At 41.8% G+C, this 25,664-nt stretch overlaps 1 protein-coding gene across 1 annotated transcript in view; it reads right to left on the bottom strand.

The window, feature by feature from the left end:
• The window catches only part of LOC115368964 (matrix metalloproteinase-17-like), a 146,565-nt gene that overhangs the window by 69,815 nt on the left and 51,086 nt on the right, over positions 1–25,664 (bottom strand). The window contains exons 2-3 of the mRNA XM_030065432.1: positions 2,424–2,556; positions 1,286–1,424 (exon numbers count right to left, since the gene is read on the bottom strand). Coding sequence (XP_029921292.1) covers positions 1,286–1,424; positions 2,424–2,556 — 272 coding nt within the window. The remainder of the gene's footprint in view (positions 1–1,285; positions 1,425–2,423; positions 2,557–25,664) is intronic.

The following is a 25,664-nucleotide window of genomic DNA, read 5'->3' as shown; positions in this document are numbered from 1 at the left end:
CCACAGCACCAAAGCTGCACGTTGAGGTGAGCCCAAACTTCATCTAGTTAGTACCTCCAAAATTCACAAGCTGCTTCACTCACAGTGCTGTATAATGGTGTTGAGATACAGAGATTAAAAAAAAAAAAACATTATAAAAATAGAAAAATAAACAGAGCATTAGGAAAATTCAGTGAAGAACCAAGAATAAAAATAAATAAATACATAAAATAAGTCGATAAAAATGTAATAGGCAGAGTTAATGAGGTTAAAACCTTGTTGTGACTTGGGGAGTGTGTAGTAGAAGGAGCTCACAATGGACAATTTTTTTGAATTACAAGGAAGGTGGGTTTTGTGCTGCACGGAAAAAGCACAGACCTTCAAATAAAGACCTCTAACAAGCAGCAAAGAGAGAGAGAAAAAGAGTGAGAGAGAGAGAAAGAGAGAGAAAGAGAGAGAGAGAGAGAGAGAGAGAGAGAGAGAGAGACCCTGTTTGAAAAGGATGTGTGTTTACATTTACGTATGTTTGTACTGTTTGTACTGTTTCTGTGTGCAAATGTAGGTGTTTGCAAATTTGCAAGTGTACATCTGTGTGTGTGTGTGTGTGTTTCTGTGTGAGCACAGTTGGATAAGAAGGCTTGCACGGAACACATGCATGTGCACTCACACACACCAGCTTACATCAGCTCATTGTTTAATCACCCATCACAGCGCCTGTAAATCAGCCCGGAGACCGGCCATATGTCAAGCTGCCTCCTCCTCTCCTCTTCCACCCCACGCCGGGCTTTACCTCCGTCTGTGACAGATGGCCGCGCTGCACTTGACGTTGCCGCGTATCTTTAAGCAGCGCGCATATGTCTTTGGTTTCTGTCCCATTTAACTACGGCGTCATTACGTGGACTTAGACCACTTAGCGTCCTGCCCCCGGGACTCTAACCGAAGACTCTTCCTTGACCTCTCTGCACGTCACAATAACACCGGCTGCATTTCCACAAGCACTCTGCGGCACTTCAGACACCATTTTATAACTGGTGTCATCAGGAGTCAGGCTTCTTTGAATATCCTCTTAAGAGAAGGAAAAAAAAAAAACGCCTTGAAAAACAGCAAACTGTATAGCACTGCACTATGTGTTTGTATAGTACAGAATAGTGGAAGTCTAGTCTAATATTATACTGCAGTGTTATCAATGTAGTGTACGATGCACATTGTATTTTCCTGCTCCCTAACCCCAGGAGCGCCACAGAATAATACACTACAATTCAGTCAATGTACTGTCTACTGAGCATTGTGTTTTATTGTTCCCTACCTCCAGGACAGGTGCCTCTTATTCCATTTGCTCTGAGGGGCCAGGCCTCGTCTCCGGCGTCCCACCGTCGTCACCTCTGCCTCGGACACGTCGGGCAGGGAGCACCTGGGAGTCTTCATCAGGCCCAGAGTGGCAGGGTCTGCAATACACAACAGAGCAGAGAAGAATATGACATTTAACAGCCATAAAAAGACGGGTGTGATAACTGCAATAAATAAACTAACAGCCATTTAATGTGATTGCGTTAGTGTGTCTTAGCTGCCGCATGTGGACAGATGGAAAATACTAAAGGTAGTTAACACATCAATACTAGTGTTGCAAAGGGGTGGAAAGTTCCCGGTAAATTTCCCGAAAAGTTTCCGAAGATTCCCATGGGAATTTTCGCTCTGGAATATTGGAAATTTTCAGAAGATTTTTGCTGTCACTTTTTTTTCAATTTTTCCGAAAATTCCCGGGAAAATTCGGCTCGGGAATTTTGGGAATTTTCGTTTTTTTTTTTCTTTTCATCCATTTGAATGAGGTTTTTAAAAAGTTTCCATGGAAATTTAAGCTTGGGAATTTTGGAAATTTTCGTTTTTGTTGTTGTTAACTTAAGGTGAATGGGGCAAAAATAAACAATAATCAATAAAATGAACTGCAATAAAATGGACTGCACACAGTCCTATGCCTGAATTAACACAGTTTGACTCAGCTAGGGAAAATTCCTGAAAATTCCCTGGAAATTCATTATAATGCAACATGTTTGCATGCATATCTGCTTATAACAAACCAAAATGTTTATTATGTATACATGTATATGACTGGGTGAATGCAGTGAATATAAATTCCCGAAAATTCCCCTAAAATTCCCGTTTACTCCCATTAATTCCCATTAATTTCCAAAAATTCCCATGGAAATTTTCCAACTTTGAAAATTCCAGGAATTTTGCAACACTAATCAATACTAATTATGCTCAACAGGTGTAAGTGCTTGGATCAAATCTGTATTAGCCGCCGCAGTTCAACATCTGAGTGAGAATGGCAGCTTCAACAGGGGCTACACACACACACACACACACTCATTTTTCATACTTTCTCACATCTAGCCAAGGTGCCAGCCCCCCTCCACGTGACCTCGCCCCTTCACGCCGACACATACCTAAGACGCCGGTCTCCTTCAGCCCTCCAAACTTCTGCATGGCTTTGATGGCCTTGGTCAGGGCCTCCTTGGTCTGAAGCTGACCCGTCACTGGGTCAGGGGGCGGGAGGTAGCCAAACTTACTCAGCCAATCCTGGAGGGGAAACAGTTAACGCGGCGTTAAAGAGTCAGTCCAGGCATCTCAAGGGTTTCAAGCATTCCTGGCCCCCGACAGGATCCAACAGCAGGTCATGTTTATAGTGTGTGTGGACGCCGTGGAGATCGTGTTGCTATGTTGTGCTTGTGACATTGAAGCAGCTGTGCGTGGGTACATGTGCGTGCGTATGCTTACATGCACATTTCGGAAGAAAAAAAAAGCTTTTGAGAGGGAGAGACTTTGCAATGTGTCTGTAAATTTCAGCACTCATTTCCTGACCACTGGTATCAAGAGAGAGAAAATTTCATCTCGAGTCAGTCATTTTTGGCTCTAATTAGAGCCCCCCCTCCCGCCCTCTTGCTCTAATTCATTCCCCCGTCTTCTCTTTTCACTTTTGCTGTTTCTTTCAAACTATCTTTCTTTCACATTCGTTCTCCACTTTCCATCTAAGTCAGCCCTAAAAAATATCCATTTTTCTTCCTGTTCAGATAACCGGTCAGACATGGTTGATTTAACACAGATTTTGATCAGCTCTCATCAGAGGTGAGTGACACAGATCAATAACAAGGCACCCCCCCCCGCCTCCTCCTCTATTGACAACATGGAAAATTCCATTAACTAAAATGCTTGGCTCTTGCAAAGCTCGCTGTCGACACTTTCCCTCCCCGTCCTTGGCATTGCCAGGTCAGGTCAAGGCATGCACGAGAAAAGTTTAAGGGGAATTGAGTTGACCCTAAGTTCCATGAGGGAGGATGAGAAACGACACCAATTTCCTGCGGGAGTTCACAGCTGTAACATCTGGGGTAGGTAGCGGAGCACAAAGCATGTGAAAGATAGGGAGGAACTTAAATTGGCTGCGCAAACCACAAGGAACATGAGGGATGACATCAATTTCCTGAAAGTTTTCTAAATCAAAAAAAAAAAAAAAAAAAAAAGAGGAAGTAACTTTGCAATTTGGAATAGCTAATAATCCCTCCTGTGAAACTCCACAAGGCTCAATTGGAACTGCAAAATGAAGCGAAATGAATCAAAACAAAGTCAATTAAATGTGTGCGTCTGCAAATGTGCGAAAGGGAAAACATCAAATCAAATGTTAAGTTTTTGTTGTCTGCGAGCCAAGATGTGTGACTTACATTATGTCTGTGTCGTCGCCACAGAATGACGGCTCCCTGTGTGTCTGCTCGCTGCCTTATCTTTTAATGGCCTGCTAAACGTCCTGGACACTGGCCAATTTTCATTTACAAATAAACCAATTCTGATGTCACCGTCCCTCGTGCTGTGAAACGAGCCCCGGCGGCGGTACAGTACGCCGGCGCCTGGCTCGCACATGAGATGAAAGGCGCGTTGGTGAGAGCAGGTGTACGACTGAGGTTATTAAGAAGGCATCTCTCATTACAGAGGCTTCACTGAACTGAGCCAGCAACGCCCCCGGAGGGCTCAGCGCCACTTTTTATAAAACTCTCACACCGTCAGTGTTTACAGGGGCTACGTAAAAGGCAAAAGAACAACAACTTGGAAGGAAAGCAGAACGAGATGAAGCTGAGCTGAGAGCCAAAGTGCACCTGCATGTGTCCTGTTAAATGTACCTAATTATAATAAGAATAATAAATAAATAAGTAAAAGAATAATAAACTTTATTTGTATAGTACCTTTCAAAACATGGCTACAAAGTGATTCACGAAAGGCAGAATCCAATAAAATGTCAATAAAATAAAACAAATAAAAGTATTATGAAAGCACAAAAGTAAGAATTCAATAAGATAATGAAATAATCAGAGTAAAGTGATAAAACAATACATTAGATTATCAGACATGCACAGTAATCAATGAAAAGTGCATATAAAAAGGGGATTTTTTTTACCATGAGATTTAAAAGAGGACAAAGACGTGGTTTGCCTGATCTCTAATAACGGCTTGTTTCCACCACATGGTGCTAACTCGACTATTTGACTCGACTCCCTTTACTTTTTTGGATTTACTTTGCAGGAAATCAACAAGACCACCTGGAAACGGCTGCTTCACATGAACAAAATTAGCGCAACTGAGGGACTCGCCGAAAAAAAGTATGTTTGATCCAACTTTGACAAGAGAGCCCACAGTGCCAGACCTGTGTGAACTGTTGGGGGGAAAAAAAACAATAATAATAAAAAAATAAAAGGTCAAAAGGAGAAATTGGAGCAATAAAAGGAATGGCATTTAAACGGCTGATTCAGAAGTCTGACAGCCGAAGTTCAGTCGGATTCTGCTGCAGAGGAAAAACGGGGTCTGGGCCAAAAGTTTTGCGATGGATTCTGCTGATCTGGCGGCTTCTGGCGGCCCCCTGCAGCTCAGCAGCCACCAAACAAACTCCATCGCCTTTCCAATGACTGAAGGCAGCGTCAGCATGTTCAACTTTGTGGCTGGATTTACAGAAAAATAATGACATAATACTTTATTAATCTCTGCAGAAAAAAAAAATATAATATAGATATTACCAGCTCCCCCCATCTCTCTGTGCCACCCTGCTAGTGCTCAATATATCGGATGCTGCACTTATGCATTTCATATCAGATGGATTTCAATGTTAAACCAATTACATAGGGATTACAGTGCGAGGGCACGCAGATGCAGCGTAGTGACTGGCCGCCTCAACAAATGCAATGCAAGAAAACAGGGGAAAAAAAAAAAAAAAAGTACCAGCACAATATCCCTGAGAGGATTATACAACAGTTTGACCACAGCTGAGCAGATTCATCAAGACTGGTTGAGGCTGAACCCACTAAGCAGGGCTTGACAGTGACAGCGGCAGTTGTTCGTGTGCTACTGCCAAGCACTTTTTCTGTGTAAAAAAACAAAAAAAGCTAATGTTGACCATGGCTACTGTGCATTCATGTGCAGCAAACTCACTAATTTCAGGATTTACAGTGACAAAAAGTCCTTAAAGTGTTAACAAAGAGGAAAAAATGCACGGTTCCCTGACTTGACTGTGCAGCCACTGCAGAGAGACTGTAGTGTCGCTGCCACTCGTGCAATCTACACTTGTAAGTCGCTGGCATGGAGGGATAGCATGCATTTTACTAAAAAAAAAAAAAATCAATGCAAAGCTAGCAAAAGCTGGCAAGGACACAACAGGACAAACGAGCCATGTGGAGTAAGAGGAGTTTCCACACTGGGCCCGTCGCCCTGTGGGCCGGCGGTGAGCTGTACCGCCACAAACAAACAAAAATTTTGGTTGGCTCCATACGAGTTTACGTAGGAGGTCATCACATCTCATCTCATCTGTTTCTCTCTCCAAACTTTATTTCGTAAATTAGTATTAGGGTTGGTGCATTCCTTGAGCAAAGTTTGGCAAAGTTTGCAGCAGTTCTCCTCCAGAATAGCTGCAACACTTTTACATAAATGTGATACCACTGTGTGGCAGAATGTATATTCATGTCACATAATCTTTACTAACCTTTACTGACCCCTATCTATCCAAGCTTTGATCAAACCCACATCATTTTATTTTAACCCGAGTGGAGATCCCAATGCTTCTGAAGATACCAGATACGTCCTGCTGCACTGCAAGGAAATGTGCATAACACGATGCACAAGATGTCTTAATATTTCCTATGTGAAGTAATGCTGCAGCCATAAAACAAATACATTTTGGGTTTGAATATTTCACTCAGTATAATATGATATAGCTTCAATGAAGTGTTGCAACCAGCAGACGCAGAATGTGGGTGTAACATTCTCGTCCAATATGGAAAAACTAGAATATGTCTAAATGTTGTGTTTAAGTATAACTAGATGTTATTTTAAAAGACGAAAGTGAGAGCTAAAGAAAGCTGTATACAACCAAACACCGTTGAAAACAGAACATATCGGTCGCCCTTGGGGACAGAGCACGGCTAAAGAAAGAAAAGCAGGCAAATTTAAACGAGATAAGAGAGAGAGAGAATAATTTGTTTGGTATATCACGAAAAGACAGAAGCTGCTGGTACAGTAGGTTCATCCTCTAAACCTGTGATTAACTGCAGAACGAGCGGGCTGATGCAGATGGCTGAGGCTCCAGCTCTCTTTAATCATTTATTATTAACGCCACGCGCACAAAATCACTGCACAAAATAAGGTCTTACACTCCAGTATTCCCATATTCTCCTCTCCTAAATGATTAAGTTGCATTCAGACGGCTCCATTTCTTCAAGTCTTTGATGCCACGGCAGCGAGCCGCGCGTCTCGACAATCAGATCTTTTGTAGTAAGGCCAAGTGCTTCAATTACCGCGCTGTGTTCTACATAAAATAAGATTGTACATCCTGTTACTGTCTCGTCCCAGAGCTGCAGAGCAGAACTTGAGCGACGCGGAGAACGCGCTCACCGAGTCCGTCCCGGCTTCAGGCCGCACGTGTTTCACTTGTGTGGCTCTTTTGGCGGCTCAGTAGGAACACAGACAAACGCTGATGATATTTTTCCTCTGCTGTTTAAATTGTTCATATTTCTATTTTTTATATATTCCTTGTTTGTAGTGTTTATATTGCTTGCTGCTATTTATCATCTGTTTATACTGTGAATTTCTTTCTAAATTTGCACATTGCCCACATCTATGCACATTGTATACATCTATGCACACGTTTTTTTGCACATTGGGTACTTAGATCTCTAGTGTCATATTTTATTCTTTATTTTTTTATTTATTTAATCTTGTAATCTGTGGATACTGCTGAAAACTGTGAATTTCCTTCGGGATGAATAAAGTATTTATCTATCTATCTCTATCTATGATGGAAAAATCAAAACCTCAAACGACCATGTGGACGGTTTACGACCCACAAGGAGGGTTTCCTAAGTTAGGAGATTTGCCACAAGCCGTGCATCAAAATGGTCACAGTTTGGTTAAGTTGTGGCACCAAAAATGCTTGGAGGGTTCGGGTAAGGTTGAGGTTAAGAGGGTTGAGGACCTTTATCGCCATGGTGACAGCAATAAACACGCAGAAACAAACACCGCACTCGCTTCACATGGGAATCAAACTCCAAGTTGTAAGTCCAGAGTAGAGGTGACCCTCCCACCGCCCCAAACACATCCCAACAAGGATTGTATTACATGTTACACCACAACACGCCACCTCACGTCCTCACACACCACATCGTTGTTATTTACACCACTGTTTCTAAAAATGGGGGTACGCGTACCCCTCGGGGTACATGGAGGAACTCCAGGGGGTACGTGCGATTTTTAAAAAATATATTTAAAAAAAAAAAAAAAACATCCATGCAAGCTTCCTTAAAAATCATTATTTCAGCTAATAAATATTCATTAAAATATAAATGGAATATTTCATAGGGGGGCACATCACTGAAAATAGTTTGAGAACCACTGATTTACACCATCAGCAGAGGCTGCTTATCTTTTAACAAATAGGGATGCACCTGAATCCAAATCCATATTCAGCAAGTAACAAATAATGGCTTTCTAATGAATAAATTACTCTTCCCAGCTTTTTTTTTTATTTATTTAAGTTTGGCTTTCGATAGTACATATACAATCTTCGCAATCTGGGATTACTTGTGAAGGATGACTCTGCTTTGGTTGATTTTGACAGCAGGTCTTTTATTTTGAAGCCTGGATATCATTAAACAAATTGCATAGCGGATGGAGGTTCACCAAAATAACAGTCACAGTGCACAAATGTTTGCTTGCTTTTCTCGTGCACGTGCAGCTGCTGTCTGTGTTTCCGGGGTTGATTTTGGGAAGTGGCCCCATGGTGACTGTACTGAATGCTGCATCCGGGCAAAGCGAGACTCGTTGCTAAGTAACAAAGCAAATGACACCTTTGTGGTCACTGTTGGTCGGTATGATGGACAACGATGGGAAAATCTGGTCCAGGTCAAAACTGTCCAGAGTTGTGCTTTGGGGTCATGTTAATTATGACCAGCTAAAAGGGAAAAAAAAGGGAAAAGGAATAAAAAAAAAAAAAAAAACTTTTAAAAGGTATCGTCCTCTGAGAGGTGCTTTAGTCATGTCGCATCTTAATGCCTTCGAGGGTAATAACTACGAAGGTTAGAGCTGTCAGAAGAGTGCCGGCGCTGAACATTAGGGAGCAAACAGATGAGAAAAGTGCCGTCATTTATTTTAAAAAACCTGTTTGGATCCCAGTCTTCAAACACCGCATCCACATGATTAATAAAAACGACTTTGGCCAGGCAGCGCCGCGTTCTCACCTTTTTCCTCTCCGAGTTAATGAGCGCCTCAGGAGTTCCAGCGGTTTGCTTCTTTGCGCCGCGAAATGACCAACAATAACTGTCACACCTCGGTGATTTCTCACTTCGGCGGAGTGGGATCCACGCACAACAAAGCAGCCTCTGTTTTCTTTTTTTTTTTTTCTTTATGAAATATGAATTCTCGCTCCATGAGCCGCTCCTCCAGATCCGTGATGTGATGTGCCGTTTCAAGCTTTAAAACAGCTTCTATAAAGGGAAACCAAACTGTAAAGGCAGTCGTTTGGAGGGCACACGCCGCCGCTGATGTGAAATACGCATTCTTCAAATTCATCTGTGCCAGTAAAACCAGAATATAATCCAATTAAGTCCTGCTTAATGAAGAAGACAGCCTTGTTCCTTGATTTATTCCGTCTTCATGGCTCATCTCGCTGTATTCTCCATGAGGGATGTTTTGCACCGTTGATGCAGGGATATATAAGCTCACTTAAGTTCTGGACACCTATTTTTATTTGAGCAGTAACTAAGAGTTTCCCCACATTTTCTCACACCAATATTTTTTTACGCTCATGAATTTTCATGCTCTAAAAGTCAAAGCAGCACAGGTGGTTTTTCAGAAAATACACAGAGAGTTGGAAAATACTTGCCGTTTTTTAAATTATTGTCTTATGATAACTGAATGGACTTTATGGGCTTTACCATATTTTGATGTAGCAATAGATGTCCTCTCATAATGCCATTACATCTTAATTATTTAGGTTTTTATTCATTGAGAACACAACAGTTTACATATAAACCAAAAAAATTCATCTTCCTCACTCTCCTTCATCTGCCTGGCACGCTGCTGTGCACAGATGTACGTGTGAGTATTTGCTTGTATATGCATACAGTATGCAGTTCTGTTTGTGTATGTTTGTGTTTGTGTTTGTGTGTGTGTGTGTGTGTGTGTGTGTGTGTGTGTGGACACAGCACAAGGTCACTGTTCTGCCCCGTCAAAAATCGCAAGCCGTGGCATCTATCTAACTGTGCCCACTGATCACAGGGAATATAGTGACTGCTACTCTGTGTGTGTGTGTGTGGGTGTGTGTGTGTGTGAGAGAGAGAGAGTGTGTGTGTATGTGTGTGTGTGAATGTGTGAGTGTGTGTGTTTGTGTGTGTGTGAGAGAGAGAGAGAGAGAGAACGCTATAGATGTGGAATATAACCTCACCGAGCAGCGAAATCACGACAGAGAGAAAACAGGCAGAAACAGAGCGAGGGAGAGAAAGAGAGAAAACCACAGAAAGGGGGAAGACAGAAAAAGAAAAGAAAGAAAGAAAGAAACGGAGGGAGAGAAACAGACAGACCTCTGACAAGAAGGTTTTTTTTTTTTTTAGTTTTAAGATCCACTTATCCTCAAGGGAGCCTTCTGTTGTACAGCCTTGTAAACATCAAACCGAACCACAGACTGTGATTTCACACACCATGAGAGAGAGAGGGTGTGTGTGTGTGTGTGTGTGTGTGTGTGTGTCTAAGTGATGCATGAGCTGCATGAGTAAGATTGACAAAAAAAGACACACACACACACACACACACACACATGCACGCACGCTGAGGGCTTTCTAGGTTTCCTGCTGGCGAACCAAAGCAGAGAGATCCAGTTGATCCCGGCCCTCGTCGTGTCTTTGAGCTCTATCATGTTGCCAGCTTCAAACACACACACACACACACACACACACACACACACATATACACAAATAGCCTCTTGATTCCCTCATTATCAGCCTTATTATCATATCCCCCTTTTCTCTCTCTCTTTTTTTCTTCATTTCTCCTCGCACCCTCGCTCCCTCTTTCACTTCCTGTCCGTCTATTTCTGTTTATTTGATTCGATTCATTTTCACTCAGCTCAGTTTAGGAGTGTGAATCTTTGGCTCGACGTCAAACGGCTCTGTAAACCACGAGTCGAGTCCATGATGGGAGTCGGTACTTTTAGCCATTTGATATCCATTAATAAACACGTGCAGCGATGTAAGACTTTTCTTCTGAAATGTGTATTTATTCTACACAAAAAAAAACTTCACTGACAAAAAAGTTGCAATTTATACTACTACTACTACTACTACAACAACTACAGTATTAGCATACTTCGATCGCCATGATATTAGGTCTTAAAAAAAAAAACATGAAATAATGGATTCTAAGCATTTCATATCAATTCAGGCCAAAGTCAAAACGATTCCCTCTATTTTTTCTTTCCTTTTAGCAGACATGATCGAGTTGAAAATATATAATCAATGCATCAGTGTAATGGATGAGTTGATGAGTCAATTCAGTTCACATCAGTTCAGTTCAGTTCTGTCTTTAGGGTTCCATTATTCACCCTTTTATTGATAGATGGTTATGGTTAAATTTTCAGATTATGACCCTGTCTCTGTGCATCAACTCCCTGTCTGTCTCTCCTCTTCCCTGTCTGTCTCTCCTCTCCTCCCTGTCTGTCTCTCCTCTTCCCTGTCTGTCTCTCTTCACCTCCCATGCTGTGCCAGCTCATCTTCACATGAGATCAGTTCGTCATCATGAATTAATTCAGACCCATAAAGGCGTCATACAGCGGAGCGGCACAGAAGGAAGAGAAAATAAGAAGAGAGAGAAAGAGAGAGGGGGAGAGAGAGAGAGAGAGAGAGAGAGAGAGAGAGAGAGAGAGAGAGAGAGAGAGAGAGAGAGAGAGATGGTTCTCCCTTTTGCTGCTGCTTCAGAGGGTCAGGTGGACTGTTTACAGAAGGCAAAGACATTTCAGGTGTCACATACAGTGAATTCAGAGAGTATTCAGACCCCCTTCACTTTTTTCACTTTGGTTATGTTGCAGCCTGACGCCACAATCGCTTAACTTCATTTTTTCCCTCATTAATCTACACTCAGTACCCCTTAATGACAATGTGAAAACAGAATTGTAGAAAATTCATTTAAATTCTTTAAAAAACACAGGAAACAGGCACTGAGCAAGAAATGACCCAGACATTTGTAAAAAATAAATTAATAAATAAATTAATTAATTAATTAAAAAGATTTTAAAAAAGATCGGAAGAAGAAAAATTGGACAAAAACTATAAGAAAATGCCCTGAAAATTAGCAAAAAAAAAAAAAAAAAAAAGTAAATCACTTGAACATCAGCAAAAAATCAGTTAGAAATTACAAGTAAATTATTAGGCTACAAAATAAATCAAATTACCAGAAAAATACTATAGACATACCAGAAAAGTATAACAAAAAAGTTAAAAAAAAAAAAAAAGAATCTACATAATAATACATTTATAATTATATATTTACAATTACATGACAAGAAATAATGATCATAAATCATTTCATTGATCATGTATCATTTAATGTCTTAAAATGTCCAAAAGTCAAGATTCAGAGGTTTTTGGGTCAACGGGGTGTTCAACTCAGAAATAAACTGTTAAATGAACTTAAATGAAATTATTAAATGAAATGAACTTATTTCGGACAGCACCTGAAGGCAGCGTGTGTCTGCGCTCTCAGGTTGGTGGAGAAATAATTATTTGGGTATGAAGACTCCCGCGTGTTTAGGGCTATGGTGAAATTTCTGGATTAAAAATACATGAAACATTTACGTCTGATGATGTAAGCACATCATAACCCCTTCCCTGAAACACACCGCGCACTGATAGAGCAGGCAGGTACACATTAATATACTGAGCACTACAACTCAGGAGGGAGCGAGTCTGTGTGCAACAGCCTGAAATACTGCAGGCATCATGGGCTGTTAAAGAACACACACACACAACCTGCACATGCACACACGCACACACACACACACACACACACAGAACAACACACACACACACACACACATATGCTCACAAAAGCTCAGACTGTTGCAGTGGCGGGTTTTGCTGGACATACAGAAACAGGTGTGTGCGTATGAACACACAAATGCATGCACACACACACACACACACACAAAGACAAACATGCCATACGTATTTTTTGCATGTGACCTCTGAGCAAATGTGTTTTGTTGAAGGGGGAGGTGACAGACACTGTAGCTCTACTTTCTTCTTAAGTAATGTGGAGTGGTGGAGTACGACGTTTTGCTACTCACTGAGAAGTACTGGTACTTTACTGATATTTTACTGCAGTAGAAGTACAAGTACTGCTGTAAAAATCTACTGAAGTCAAAGTAAAAAGTAGTAAAAGTGACTGAGCTCCTTTTTCCAAACAGTAACTGTGTTAGCTGGGATCTTTTCCATGCAGTTAGAAAAGGAGGAGAGAACACGCTGCACACTACATGCTTTAAAGGGGCATTACGCTCAAACTGAAGTGAGGACCCTGTAGACTCAACTGACAAAATGTGGAGTAAGCACGTAATATGACGGTCGGGTCCACACGGCTTGAGTCTAAATGGTCCTCGTTGCAGTTTTTCACGGTGCAGCTTTTATTGTGAAATTTGGAAATGACAGAAAAATAGAACCAAGAAAGCAGAAGCAGGTTCCTCTTCTCGTCTTTGCTGACTGAGCTTTTATTGTGAAAGGTCCCACAATCTGTCATTGATCATTTGTTCTCTGTGATGGATCTGATTCAAAACGTAGTGAAGTACAATACTAAGGCAAAAATGTACCGAAGAAAAGTAAAATTACTGACTTAAAAAAACCATAAAAGTTAAAGTACTGACTTTAAAAAATGCTCTAAAAAGCACAAGGACACAAAAAGGCTTCTCAACAACAGTAATATAAATGTAAAAGTTACTTCCGTCTTTGCTACAGCGCCAGCCACGACAAAATGCGACCCTAGCAAGACTTCGCGCGATGCATCGAACCCTGTACGCTGTGAAATCTGTCCAAATATCAAAAATTATGCAGGAAATTTACATAAACATGCGATGAAGACGGGGCGTTGGGAACATCGGTGCGTCTTTGATTCACATGATGTAGGATTCATGTAGCCCCGGCTTGCCGTTCAAAGGGCACCTGCACCGCATGAACATCACAACAGATCTGATGTATTCATCCATGCATTTATGTATGTCACCCCTTCACTTTGGTCATCTCCTTACATAAACGTCTCGTTACGGAGGATCCGGGCGCCCGGGGTGTCAGTCAGGATGTGGCCTGACAAGTGCAGTTACAGTCAAGTATCTAATGGTGCGCTCACACACCGGATTCAAATATGGTGAGATTCAACCTTTAAATGACTTTTAAAGGCTCTGCTCATTCAGCTCAGATTAGAATGAGTCAGTCATTTAAGCACAGAAAAACAACTTTACCTTCAAAGGTGATCCTTCGCTCCTCAAATGCATGCAGCAATAATCAGTGTATGTCAATGGTTATGGATGGGAAAAGAAACCGATTAAGTGTTGTGATTCTTTTTTTAAGATTTTTTGATCAATTTGTGTTATTACTGAATCGATGTAAAGGTTCATTTTAGTATCGTATGAAACTAGATGACCTCAGGAATACGTTGGTACCAAGCATGTCATGCCAGGTTCTTGAGGCTAAATATCGCTCCAAAGTTTGAATAAATTTTGGTGAGGGAAAACCTGGCATGATCATTTTCAGCGGGGTCCCTTGACCTCTGACCTCCAGATGTGTGAATGAAAATGGGTTCTCTGGGCAGCCACGGCTCTCCTCTTTGCAGACATGCCCACCTTCTGCTGATCCCATGCAGTTTGGGCCACAAACCCTGCAGTCCACATGTGTTCTTGTGGCCTGTTGTAAAATGGTGTGTCTGTGCAGACTGGGGCCTAAACAGTCTTGGAGCTGCATCAGCTGGCTTTGACTGGAAAGCTGAGACTCTTGTGGATTCAATGAGCCACATTTGATTCATGTGTGATGATGTTCGCACCCATAGCAGCCATTTCACTGGACTCAGAGCATTTTATGAAACTGGACATCACTGTATAAAATGACCTATAGTGACCTCTAGGATAATCACAGCCTCATGAAATTTTACATCCACAAACTAGAGAGCCAATTGCAAAAAATCCTAATATCAAACCGCAATACTTAAGTATCGCAATACATAATGAATCTGAACCCAAGTCTTTGATGAAGGTCCTTCACTGTCCATTCAAACTAAACACAAAATCCAATTCACGTTTTCCCTTTAAGTAAAACAATGAAATAAATCTGCTGACTCACTCTCAGGTTTGCCGAGTTCATAGTTCATAAAGTAGAAGAAGCTGAAAGAAAAAAAAAAGTTCTCAAGGCAAATCAATGTATGTTCAACTTCACCCACGGACACGGTGCATGGAACGTGCAGGAATCTAAGAAATCCAATCACACTTGCCGCATGACCACATGCTGAAATGTTTCCCGCACAGCACAGAAGAAAATAATTTACCTGGCCGGCACCACAAGCATAATTGGATTCCTTTGATTCTCGGTAAACGTATGGACTCATGGCATTCCCCCGCTGGAATTACCTTGTCAAGTTTACTGTCAAGGTCCGCTGGTCTGCTGCGTTTGAATGAAACCAAACAATAATCCATCACAGGCCACCCAGTCCAGCCTCAGACTTAATCCACACTGTCTATTAAGGATTGTAAGCAGCGCCTTTGTATGGTTTGAAAAAAAAAAAAAAACGTGTGATGGACATGTTTGTGGTTCGGCTCATCGCAGTCTGACACCTTCAAGAGTTAAGTGCTTGCTTTTGAAAAATAGCCCGAGCTCAGAATTGCCAAATACACTCAAGAGCAGTTTATCTATCTCGCTGCTGCTTAGTGAAGTTTGTGTGCCCGAATTTAAAATTGATCTTTATAAATAAGTTAGCTGTTTCTAAAGCGGTGGGATTTATTCGGTGGTGAACACATCTCTCAAGTGCACAAAGTTTTGAAAAGTAAAAAGAAGAGGGGGGGGGATAAACTCAACCGTAAGATAAGGCAGGTGTTCATTGCAACTACAAAACAATTTTTTTTTTTACCATTTGAGAATCACAACAAAACCTATGAATGTAATTGCCTTTGGCTGGATGAGAATATCCTGCAGCTGCAAATTGTCAGTTGTTATGAAAATAATTTAAAAAATGAAAGCCGAAAGCAGCTAGACAAATGCATGGATCTGTTTTCCCCATTACCGCGCGGATCAAACAAAACCAAAAAAAACGGTGTTACGCCGGGTTTAAGCAAACTTAATGAGCACACTTCTGGATGCTATTGTACCTGCGCAGGTAATACAGTCATCAGAGAGGACATCACGCCATTTCCTTTGGGCCTCTGCGAGCCAGATGAGCCACATTCAGGTGTGCGTATATTGAACCAGGAGTTATTAAGCTTCCCACGGGCGGCGGGGAGCTTTTTTGTTGTGTAGATTGTGCGGATTGATGTCGTTTCAATGGGCCATGGAAGTGTTTTCAGAGCCAGCCGACTTCTGCCGAGTCCTCGACAACAATGTAAGTGAATTGATTCCACGACGCCGGTTTGTTTAATGCTTTTCATGGAGCCACCGAGGCAAGACGCGCGCTGTTTGTGGGATGTTTTTGTTAAAGAGGCTTTGCTGAGTAAATGGTTTCGGCTCATAACGGAGCGCTCCCCTGCAAGCGAGGGTGTTCTATTGTTTCAGATAAAATGCGCCGTTGTAGCCGTCCAAGGTAAAAGGCCTGACAGGAGTTATTTGGCCCAGGCACGGGCTAAGCACCGAACGTGATGTTGGGCAACCGGGGGGGAGAAAGGAGAGACGTTAACTAACTCAGGGAGAAAAAGCCTGGCTGTCAAGCCAACCATATTGAACAAATGAATAAAGCTGTAATAAAGCGGTGGGGGGTGATGTAGGGTTAATGTTAAAGAATAAATCTGATTATTTTCAACCCACACTTTGCTTTTCCAGTTTTTTTTTTGCACCGACGCACACACCTTTTTACCTCAGTCTCTCTCTAACATACAAAGTCCAAGCTTTTCGTTGTGCCTGTTCAGTGCTGCAGTACGTGGAAGTGATGAAAAACTTCCAGAATGAGGAACCCCGGCCACTCTGATCTTGTTTTCCAAATGGGAATAAAGCAGGAACGCAACAATATAAATTACACATTTATACATTTCCTCTTGTCTCCCTGTGCAACTCGGTTCAGTTCAGTGGGATTTATAGGCTTGAAACTTGACAGCAATACGACAAATGCATCAGGACAGAGATCACGCATACAGGTATTAGTGTGTGAGTGTGTGTCTGTGTGTGTGTGTTAGGCTCGGGTCAGGTTTGGGCAAAAATATGCCGCCCGATCCGCACTCTGAGATTTTAACCTACGTGTTGCCTTCAGTGTCGTCACGTAAACTCCAGCGCTATGCAGAAGTTGCCCGGAACAGACAGCAGGTCCATTATTTTTCACTAAAATAGTGCCGACGTCACCGAACCCGACCCGAACCTGAACATAATCTCGAAATATTAGTCCAAACCCAGGTTGGGTATTGACACTCTATCATGTCTGTGTGTTTTTTTCCAGCTCTCTCCTTGTCTCCCTGTTTCTTTCTCTCCCTTCTGCCTTTCTTTCTTTACACTTTTGTTTCTCTCCATCACCCATCATCCCTTCTCCACAGCTGCACATTCAGGCTGTGTGTCGTGCATGTTGAGATTTTCTGTTCATAGAAAGTCATTCCATCCTGTTTCTTTCACTATTTAACTGTAAATTCACTATTTACTATCACCACAAGTGAATGGTGCAATACATCAGTGTATATAGGTGTACATTTCACATATTCCCAATTTCTCATTTCTGTATATGGTGTTGTAGTACTATTATAGGATTAATGCACACATTTTTACATAATGCACATGTTTTCTACAGATTTCTATGTAGTGCACATATTTTATGTCTTATTTCTGTTTTCCATTTCTTATGATTTCACTTACGCTCATAAATACATATATATTTTTCACTCGAGAATTTGAGCAACTGCAACTGACCCAATTTCCCCTCAGGGATCAATAAAGTATTTCTGATTCTGATGACAGAGTGAGAGGAAGAGAGAGAAGAGAGGGAGAGAGAGAGAGATGCAGAGAGGGAAAGAGAGAGGGAGAGAGAAAAAGGCTGAAGCTGAGATGGAGACACACACACACAGAAAAAAAAAAAAAATCATTGCTCAAAATGTTAGGCGGAACTATCTAAAATCAATCAGCCAATCAATGGAATTGAATTAAATCATGTGACCTTGCAAAACTTTTGGCTGCCACCGACTGTTGCCATGGTTACTGTCATGTTCGCAGGCATTTCTCCGGCTTTACTTTGTGCAGAGAAAATACTGGGTCAAGTCGGGCTTTTCTCCTCCTCCTCTCCTGGGTCAGGAGGGGGGTCAGCGGATTACCGGCTGACGGGATGTCGATGTGGCTCGTTATGGTTATCGCGCCATTTTCACCTGAATTTATGCTCCTTCACACTGAAAAATCACGGTTCACTCTCCCCTCCCTTTTACTGTGATGTTTACCAGTATGAGATTCTTTGTGTGGTAGAAAACTTTAAGTTACACAAATGGCAAAAATCCAGTATTTACCTCATTATGTCCTAGATTTGGATTGTGCACTTGTTCTGCACCGCCACACACTCTCACTACTGCAAGTAGCCTAATGCTGCCTGTAATTTTGTAATTACAAATGAGGCACACTCGAGCAACCCAGAAAAGTAGTAAATACAAATTAGTACGTCGAGTTTTACATGACGTTTAACACATAAGATGAAACAGCTGAAACTTTGAACCGTACTTTCGCTCCAGGGGGCCACTTCCTTTTTTTTTTTTTCTTTTTTTTTTAAATTGAAAGTACTTGAATACGTAATTGCATTTATGACTTCGCCCCTCAGAGCCTTTCGGGGAGCACCTGAAGGCAGCACGACTCTTCCAAAATAATGCAAAATCCAAAAAAGCCCACGACAAATAAAGTTTTGTTTGTGCTGACTTGTTAACCCTCCTGTTATCTTTAGGGCCAGTTTGACCCCATTCATATTTATTAACATGATTAACGTCATATTTTTTATTTGTTTGTTTGTCTTTTTTGCTGTTTTGACTGTGTCGGGGTGTTGTGTTTTATTTGAAGGCCTATTTAGGCAGTCAACAAGAATCTTGGGTGACATTTTTACTCTAATCCTTTCCGGGAGGTTTAAATTAACCCATTTGATAAAAAAATGGTAACAGGAGGGTTGATAAAATAAATTTGTTAGATTTGTTTTGTATTGTATTGCTTTGCATATTCATTTCAACCTATTTAAAACATGTGCTAACTGTTCTGAAATCTTACAGTGGCCTTTGGGCACCATGGAAAGCACCTTATAAATAAAATAAATTACCATTATTCTTATTACCATCCTTGTTTACTGGTAAGAAACATGAGGGGGGAAAAAAACGTAAACCTTGAAAAACAGCGAGGCCTGTAAACAGCTGAACAGAGCTTTCAGTATTTAGCTCGAGCACATTCCTCACTTCCCTCTGCTTCATCCTGTCAGATGGGACTAATTCCCCCTCTGATTCCCCAGAGGTCAAAGGTCACCGTGCCATCACCAAAACAGCCTCTATGACAAGCCGAATGTGTTGTGTCCCTCTGCTCGGGTGACCTCCTCCGTCCCACAATGCCCCTCTCTGTTTCACCCCGAGGAGCAGCTGCGGAGTCCCTGCGTCTTTATCCTTATTGAGAGGAAATGAGTCACCGGGAGACGTTTAACCTCGTGACCTCACTGTCGCTCGCAGGCCTGTGAAGACGCGCCGGCTGCTCTGGTGTTTACATCGCTCTTTACATCGAATCCTCCGACACGTACGACCACGTGGGTCGCTTGTTCCGACCCTCTGATGCGACCGACGGGAGCGCTTCCTAAATTAGCAGCACATACGACCCTCAGGGGCGTCTCTAAAGGCTCATTTATGCTCCCTTTACGTACAAAAATAAATATGTACATTTTAACGTAACCATGCGTCTTTTACGTTGGCAAAGTCAAACTTTTCTGGCAACAGCAAACATGGCGGCGGTGGAGGAGGTGGTAATAATGGACCTGCTGCACAAGAGGCAGAAGCAGAGGTGGCACTGTAGATGACGGTGGCCTGTGAGGTCATTAAACACATCACCACAGAAGGACGGTGGTCTGTAAGGTCATTAAACGCATCACCACAGGAGGATGGTGGTCTGTAAGGTCATTAAACGCATCACCACAGGAGGATGGTGGTCTGTGAGGTCATTAAACACATCACTAACAGGAGGACAGTGGTCTGTGAGGTCAGTAAACACATCACGACAGGAGGAGGGTGGACTGTGAGGTCATTAAACGCATCACAACAGGAGGACGGTGGACTGTGAGGTCCTTAAACAAATCACGACAGGAGGACGGTAGTCTGTGGCGTCCTTAAACGCATCACTAACTTGAGGACGGTGGTCTGTGATGTCCTTAAACACATCACTAACAGAAAGACAGTGGTCTATGAGGTCATTAAACACATCACTAACAGCAGGACGGACAATTCTTTTCTCTAATATGATCAATTCTTAAAATTTAAATTACATTTAAATTTTAAAATTTTATATTTTAATTCGTGTTGTCATTTACAGGACAACTAGAGGGCGCTTAACTTTAAAATGTAACTATAGGTCATATTAAGCTGCTGTTTACAGTCTCTTTCTTTACTACATCAAGGACAAGGACAACAAGAGCCAATAGAAATCACTGCTAGGCATGAAGGCATGAACATGAAGCGGCAGTGGACAAGTGCAGGGATTAAGCCGGATCTGAAGCTTCATATCTGATAAAAGGCTGTGAAGCAGCGCTGGATGGACGAGTGTTAACACCTCTCGCTGTTCACACCGCTCTTTTCATGCTGATACGAACATTTGCTATTCCAAACTGGTGCTCAACAACATCCCAACACAAACACACGCACACACACACAAAGGGACACACATGACTGAGAGCCATCATATAAGACAAGACAAATCTGCTTCTTATTTTGCTCTCAGGCCAAGACTTTTTTTTTTTTCCCCATCCCGGGAATGCCTGCAGCAGCAGCAGCACAGATGCTATCATTCTCCAAAGCAGCTGAGCCAGCTACCCATTTAATATCAGCGGCCTAGTGGTTTACTTAAAGCATTACACAGGGATGATAAATCAGCAAGGCAACGAAAGCGTGTTTAAGTGTGTCCGCCTGAGAAGCTCCTGAAACCGCCGCGATGTCGGGCTTGGAGAGTAAACACAATTTTAGCGGAGAAATGAAGGATTTAGTCTCACCTGTGTAAACAGATGAGGGGAATGAGGGAAGATGTAGGAGACAGAGAGAGGGGGAAATTGCAGGTGACATGCGGGGACGGCAGCTCAGCCTTGGAAACACGTTTAATCAAACATAAAATTGGAGCTGGATTGCAAAGCGGCAAAAAATGGGAATTAATCCATGCCTAGATATTATCTGTCTTCTTTGATGTATTTCCCTCACCTTTTCCTTTTACACGGCTCAAAACATAAACATGACTTTTCTCTATCTCTCTCACACACACTCTCTCTGTGCATGTGTGCATAGGGTTTAAGTGTGTGCTACCCACTGTTTTGTCATCCATCAAAGCTTTTCCTGAGCCAACTGTCTGAAACAAATGCTCAGGATCATTTTCTTAATGGCCTAAAAGTCTCAGATTAAGTAACAGTCAACAACTTGAACATCTATTTTTTTTTTTTTTATCACAAATCATGTATAAAGTAAATAATAAATAACATGCTTCCAGAAAGTATCCAGAAGATGTGTCAGATCAGAGTGAGTAAATATCAACGGAGAGGGGTTTGCATGTTCAAGAAAAACAAAGGCAAGAACAAATGTAAAATAAAGATGTATAACAGTAAAAGGTGTAAATTTATGGAATAATTTAGAAATATAAATGAAATTATGTAATACGCTTAATAGATTAAAAAAGCTATTTCAAAATAATATTATTTGTAAATACAAAACAAAATTAAGAACATTAGTGTATTTATGAACTGCCTTGGGACCCTTTGTATGTATAATATACATATATTTTGTTTTTGTGTCTTTCATTTATTTTATTTTATTATTTTAAGTGAGCTGATGAAAGCTTATTAATGTAAGAAGGATAGGCAAAATAAGCTAAGAATGCAGCCTATACCTTTTCGGTCAGTGTGTATTTGTATATATCATATATTTGCTTTGGTTTTTCAGTACTGAAAGGAAATTAAATATTATTCATTTATTGTTTAAAATATGTGTATAAGATATTGTTTATTTATATGTGTATTTGATTTCTGCAAGTTGAAAATGACTGAAATAAATTCACTTAACTATTTTTTATCAAAGTTTACAGCTGCAGGTGATGAAGGTGTTTTTCACCGATTGAAACTGTTGATCACTCAGATTTCTTTTTTTTTTTTACGTCCCCTTATTGATGTAAAGCACATGATTTTTCACTCTTATCTTGCTCTTTCCGTAAATCTTCAAAAAGATCGTCTTTGATCCCAATCTCAATTACACAAATATTTATTGTTTGGGGGAAAAAAAAAATGAAATTTATTCCTCATTATTGGTTGCTTCTGGGAACTTGAGCTTATTAAGGTTATTAAAATGCGGCACTCACGGTACATAGCTCTGGATGAGGGTGTCAGATAAAAAGCCCTAAAATGTAAATGTAATTAATACTTGCTCGGGATGAATTTATTAGAGCAAGAAGGCTCCCGGCCGCCTTGTGTACAGCTGGTTAGTGTGTGTGATGCAGTATGTCGGGTGTGTGTGTGTGTGCTGTGTGAGCGCCACGCTGACAGCATGTGTTAACCCAAGGGTCGTGTTTAACTGCATAATCCAAGATGTGTGTGTTGCTAAAATATTCCAAGGGAAGTTGAACTGAGGGCAACTGGACTTGACACAAGAGTCGATGCTCCCTTTTCCCTAATGGTAAGCAAGAAGAGAGTTTCCACAGAGAAAACCACAGACAGGCACTTTTTATATACAGCGGTGAACAACTGTATTATATTTCTCTATTTGGCTAATATTCTCCCATTTTCTTTTTCCTATTCAGCACCTAAATTTGCTAAAATATCCCATCATTTATCCTTATTTTCTGTTTTTTGCTGGATGACCCAAGTGAATACTGTCCCAGAACGACTGTCTCTAAGTCCGGGCTCAGACTACAGGAGTTTTAGGCCGATTTAACTCAGATTCAGTCGCCGCTGTGGTGTTTGCTCATGTGTCTCTGTTGGTTGTCATGCGATTGTTTGTTGAGAGATAAGTTGGGGGCTGAATGATCCATTGTTTCATTGTGTATTTGGTTTCTGGTTGTGGTATTAATACATTAAAAGCATTGTGAGCTGTGCTGGTGATTGTTTCTGGAAATGTTTTATGACTATGCTGCAGTGTTGGTCATGTGCGTTAAAGGGGAAGCGCACAAAATGTGTGATGCCACTGACGATGAGCCAGAGGACGACATGTGTACACCATCGGAAAAACAGAGACATCAAATTCCCTGCCGAGAGTCTGGCTCGCTGCATAGAGGAGCACCACGCAGCAAGAAAATCAAAATGCAAGCAAGCGAGCAAGCAAATACAAGAAAAAGCCTCAAGTGCTCCTGGAATCCGATGAAAATGTCACTGCCGTGCAATGTGAATTGTCCAATTTCATCAAGTCCTATGACAGCGAGAGACAACCAGACAAAACCGTTCTCCTGTAACTACATATCCACTGTAAACACCGAGGAAATGCCGGTTAATCAATATAACCGTTTGAGCGAGAGGTCGAGACGTCAGCAGAAGACATCGTGTTTAGGAATGTCGCTGAGAGCTCGGCAGTGCTGAACGTCGGCCGTTACTCCCTCGACCCACCTTTCAGACGTGAAAATCCCATCTTGCTGAACAAACGGCAGTATATTGCAGAGCGGCGCCTGATGAGCCTGAAGAGGAGGCTTGGAAAGAAAGATGATGTAACTGCGATTGTTCCAGCGGACCCACAGAATCAGAGTGATGGAAAGGTCTGGTATATTCGGGGTTTACCACCCAGGGAAAGGAAAGTTGAGAGCATCACCAAATCGCCAACTGTTACCACGTCCCAATCTCACAAACTCCCTCTTCTGGCGTTCCTTATCAGATCCCAACAGGAGCCTGCAGCAGAGAGGGCTGACATCCAGACGACGTCTCAGAAAAGGACATTGACTTTCTTCACTTCCTGCGGTCGCCTCGGGACGATGCCAAGCGAGCTCCCGTGGCAACAAACTGGGTTGCAAACGGTCTTCTGAGAGGTAAAAGTCTCTTATGATCCATACAACCTGGAGGCTGTCACATCTAATCACACCGTTTTGTTAAAAGGAAACCCATTTTCACCACCTGGACTTCTTCAACAAACATATCTATGCATCAGAAGGAGATGGAGGCAGCTGCAGTATCTACCATAGCCGACCTCTTTTTTTTTTTTCTTTGGAAGCAGTGGATCTCTGAGGACTCGCCTGTGATGCAAGAGAGGCAGAAATGGTCCAGAGTACGAAGACGCAGCCTCACCTCTGGAGACGCTGTCAGCGCTGCAGATGCTTCAGCTCCCAGAAGCCCTCGCATGATGCGCGAGGCTTCCGAGGCTAAACCAGACGCTTAAGGCCGAGAGCGCGCTGTACGTCTCCAAAAACAAAACACAGCCCCGCTGGAGAGGCCTGTCACAGAGGACTGTCTGCTCCAGGAGGAAACACACTGCAACAATATGAACCAAACTTAACTTCTTTTTTTCTCACAGAAATGTCACCGTCACATACAACTTACTATTGAGAATATGAGCTTACATACGAGTTCACATTTTGCACAATTAGGGGCTGGAGTGTAAGAGCTATATTTTTTTTCTTGGTGTGCATGTTTGCTTGTGCAGGAGCTATTTCATTAGTTTGATTATTTCATCATTATTGCTTGTTATTTTCGCATTTCTTTGTATTATTTACTTTTGCAGGCATTTGGGGAGAGCAGGAGAGAGGAGGCATGATGAACACATGTGTTTGCTTTTGAATGGGAAAATAAAATCAACCATAACATGAATCTTCCCTGGACAACGGGCTTCTTAATGGCCTGAGTGCGACCCGACAGAAATGGTGCATCAGTGGCCTGAGTTGTGAGTTTTTACGTTTTGTAGAAAATCTTTCTGACAAATAGCCACTACAACTTGTATGTGTAGGGTCTTCAGTTATGGATGAACTTATAGCTTGTTCTGAAGCCGTATTTACAGTGGGGGTTGGAGGCCAGGTCAAGCAAAAAGAAAATGTGTACAAAGCCGGGAGACAGGAGAGGAGAGTAAGTGCGCAGAGCAGAAGGTTGCACGTCTCCCAGGAGCTGAGAGAAGACAGAGCTGCTTCTGCGGAAAAAGTCTTCGCCATTCATAAACCACCGAGCTGATCATTTGCTGTGTGCAGCGAGCTTTTCTGGGGCTATTTTCTGACGGAGGAAATATTTCACACCACCCAGTTTCCAAGTCATCAAAACATAACAGTGCTGCTGCTTTTAGAAAAACTAATTATTATGTTGATGGAATACCAGTGTGAAAAAAGTGTGAAATCTCTTAAAGTTCATTTTCATATCATGGTGAATTTAATGGAATCCAATGGCTAAATAAGAGGCAGGAAAAATGATATCTGAGTTCTGAAATATGATTGTTTAAGGGAAATGATTAGAAGAAATGTGAAGAATAGGCATTTTCTATATATTTGGGAAAAATGTGCAAAATCACTCAGATGGTCCTTTAAACCGCAGTGTTGTACACTCATGAGCCGCGGATCACTCGGAGGTCAGGACCCGCTCCAGATCTAAAGACTCAACCAAACAAAGCGGTGATACATCAGAGAGAGAGAAGAGAGCAAGGGTGAGAGAGAGAAAACAGAGATTTATCTTCCCTTCCCTCTATTGTCAAGGGGAATGTGAGGCTGCTGGCAAACAAGATGGATAAGCTGTCCACCATGGACATGACACAGTGGGAATATTGGCAATGCAGCTTCACCACACTGGTGGGTGTTGAGCTGGTA

The sequence above is a fragment of the Myripristis murdjan genome, chromosome 12 (assembly GCF_902150065.1).
Source record: "Myripristis murdjan chromosome 12, fMyrMur1.1, whole genome shotgun sequence".
Taxonomy (NCBI): Eukaryota; Metazoa; Chordata; class Actinopteri; order Holocentriformes; family Holocentridae; genus Myripristis; species Myripristis murdjan.
The sequence above is the reverse complement of the archived record's forward strand: the minus strand, read 5'-3'. Positions and strand labels throughout refer to the sequence as shown.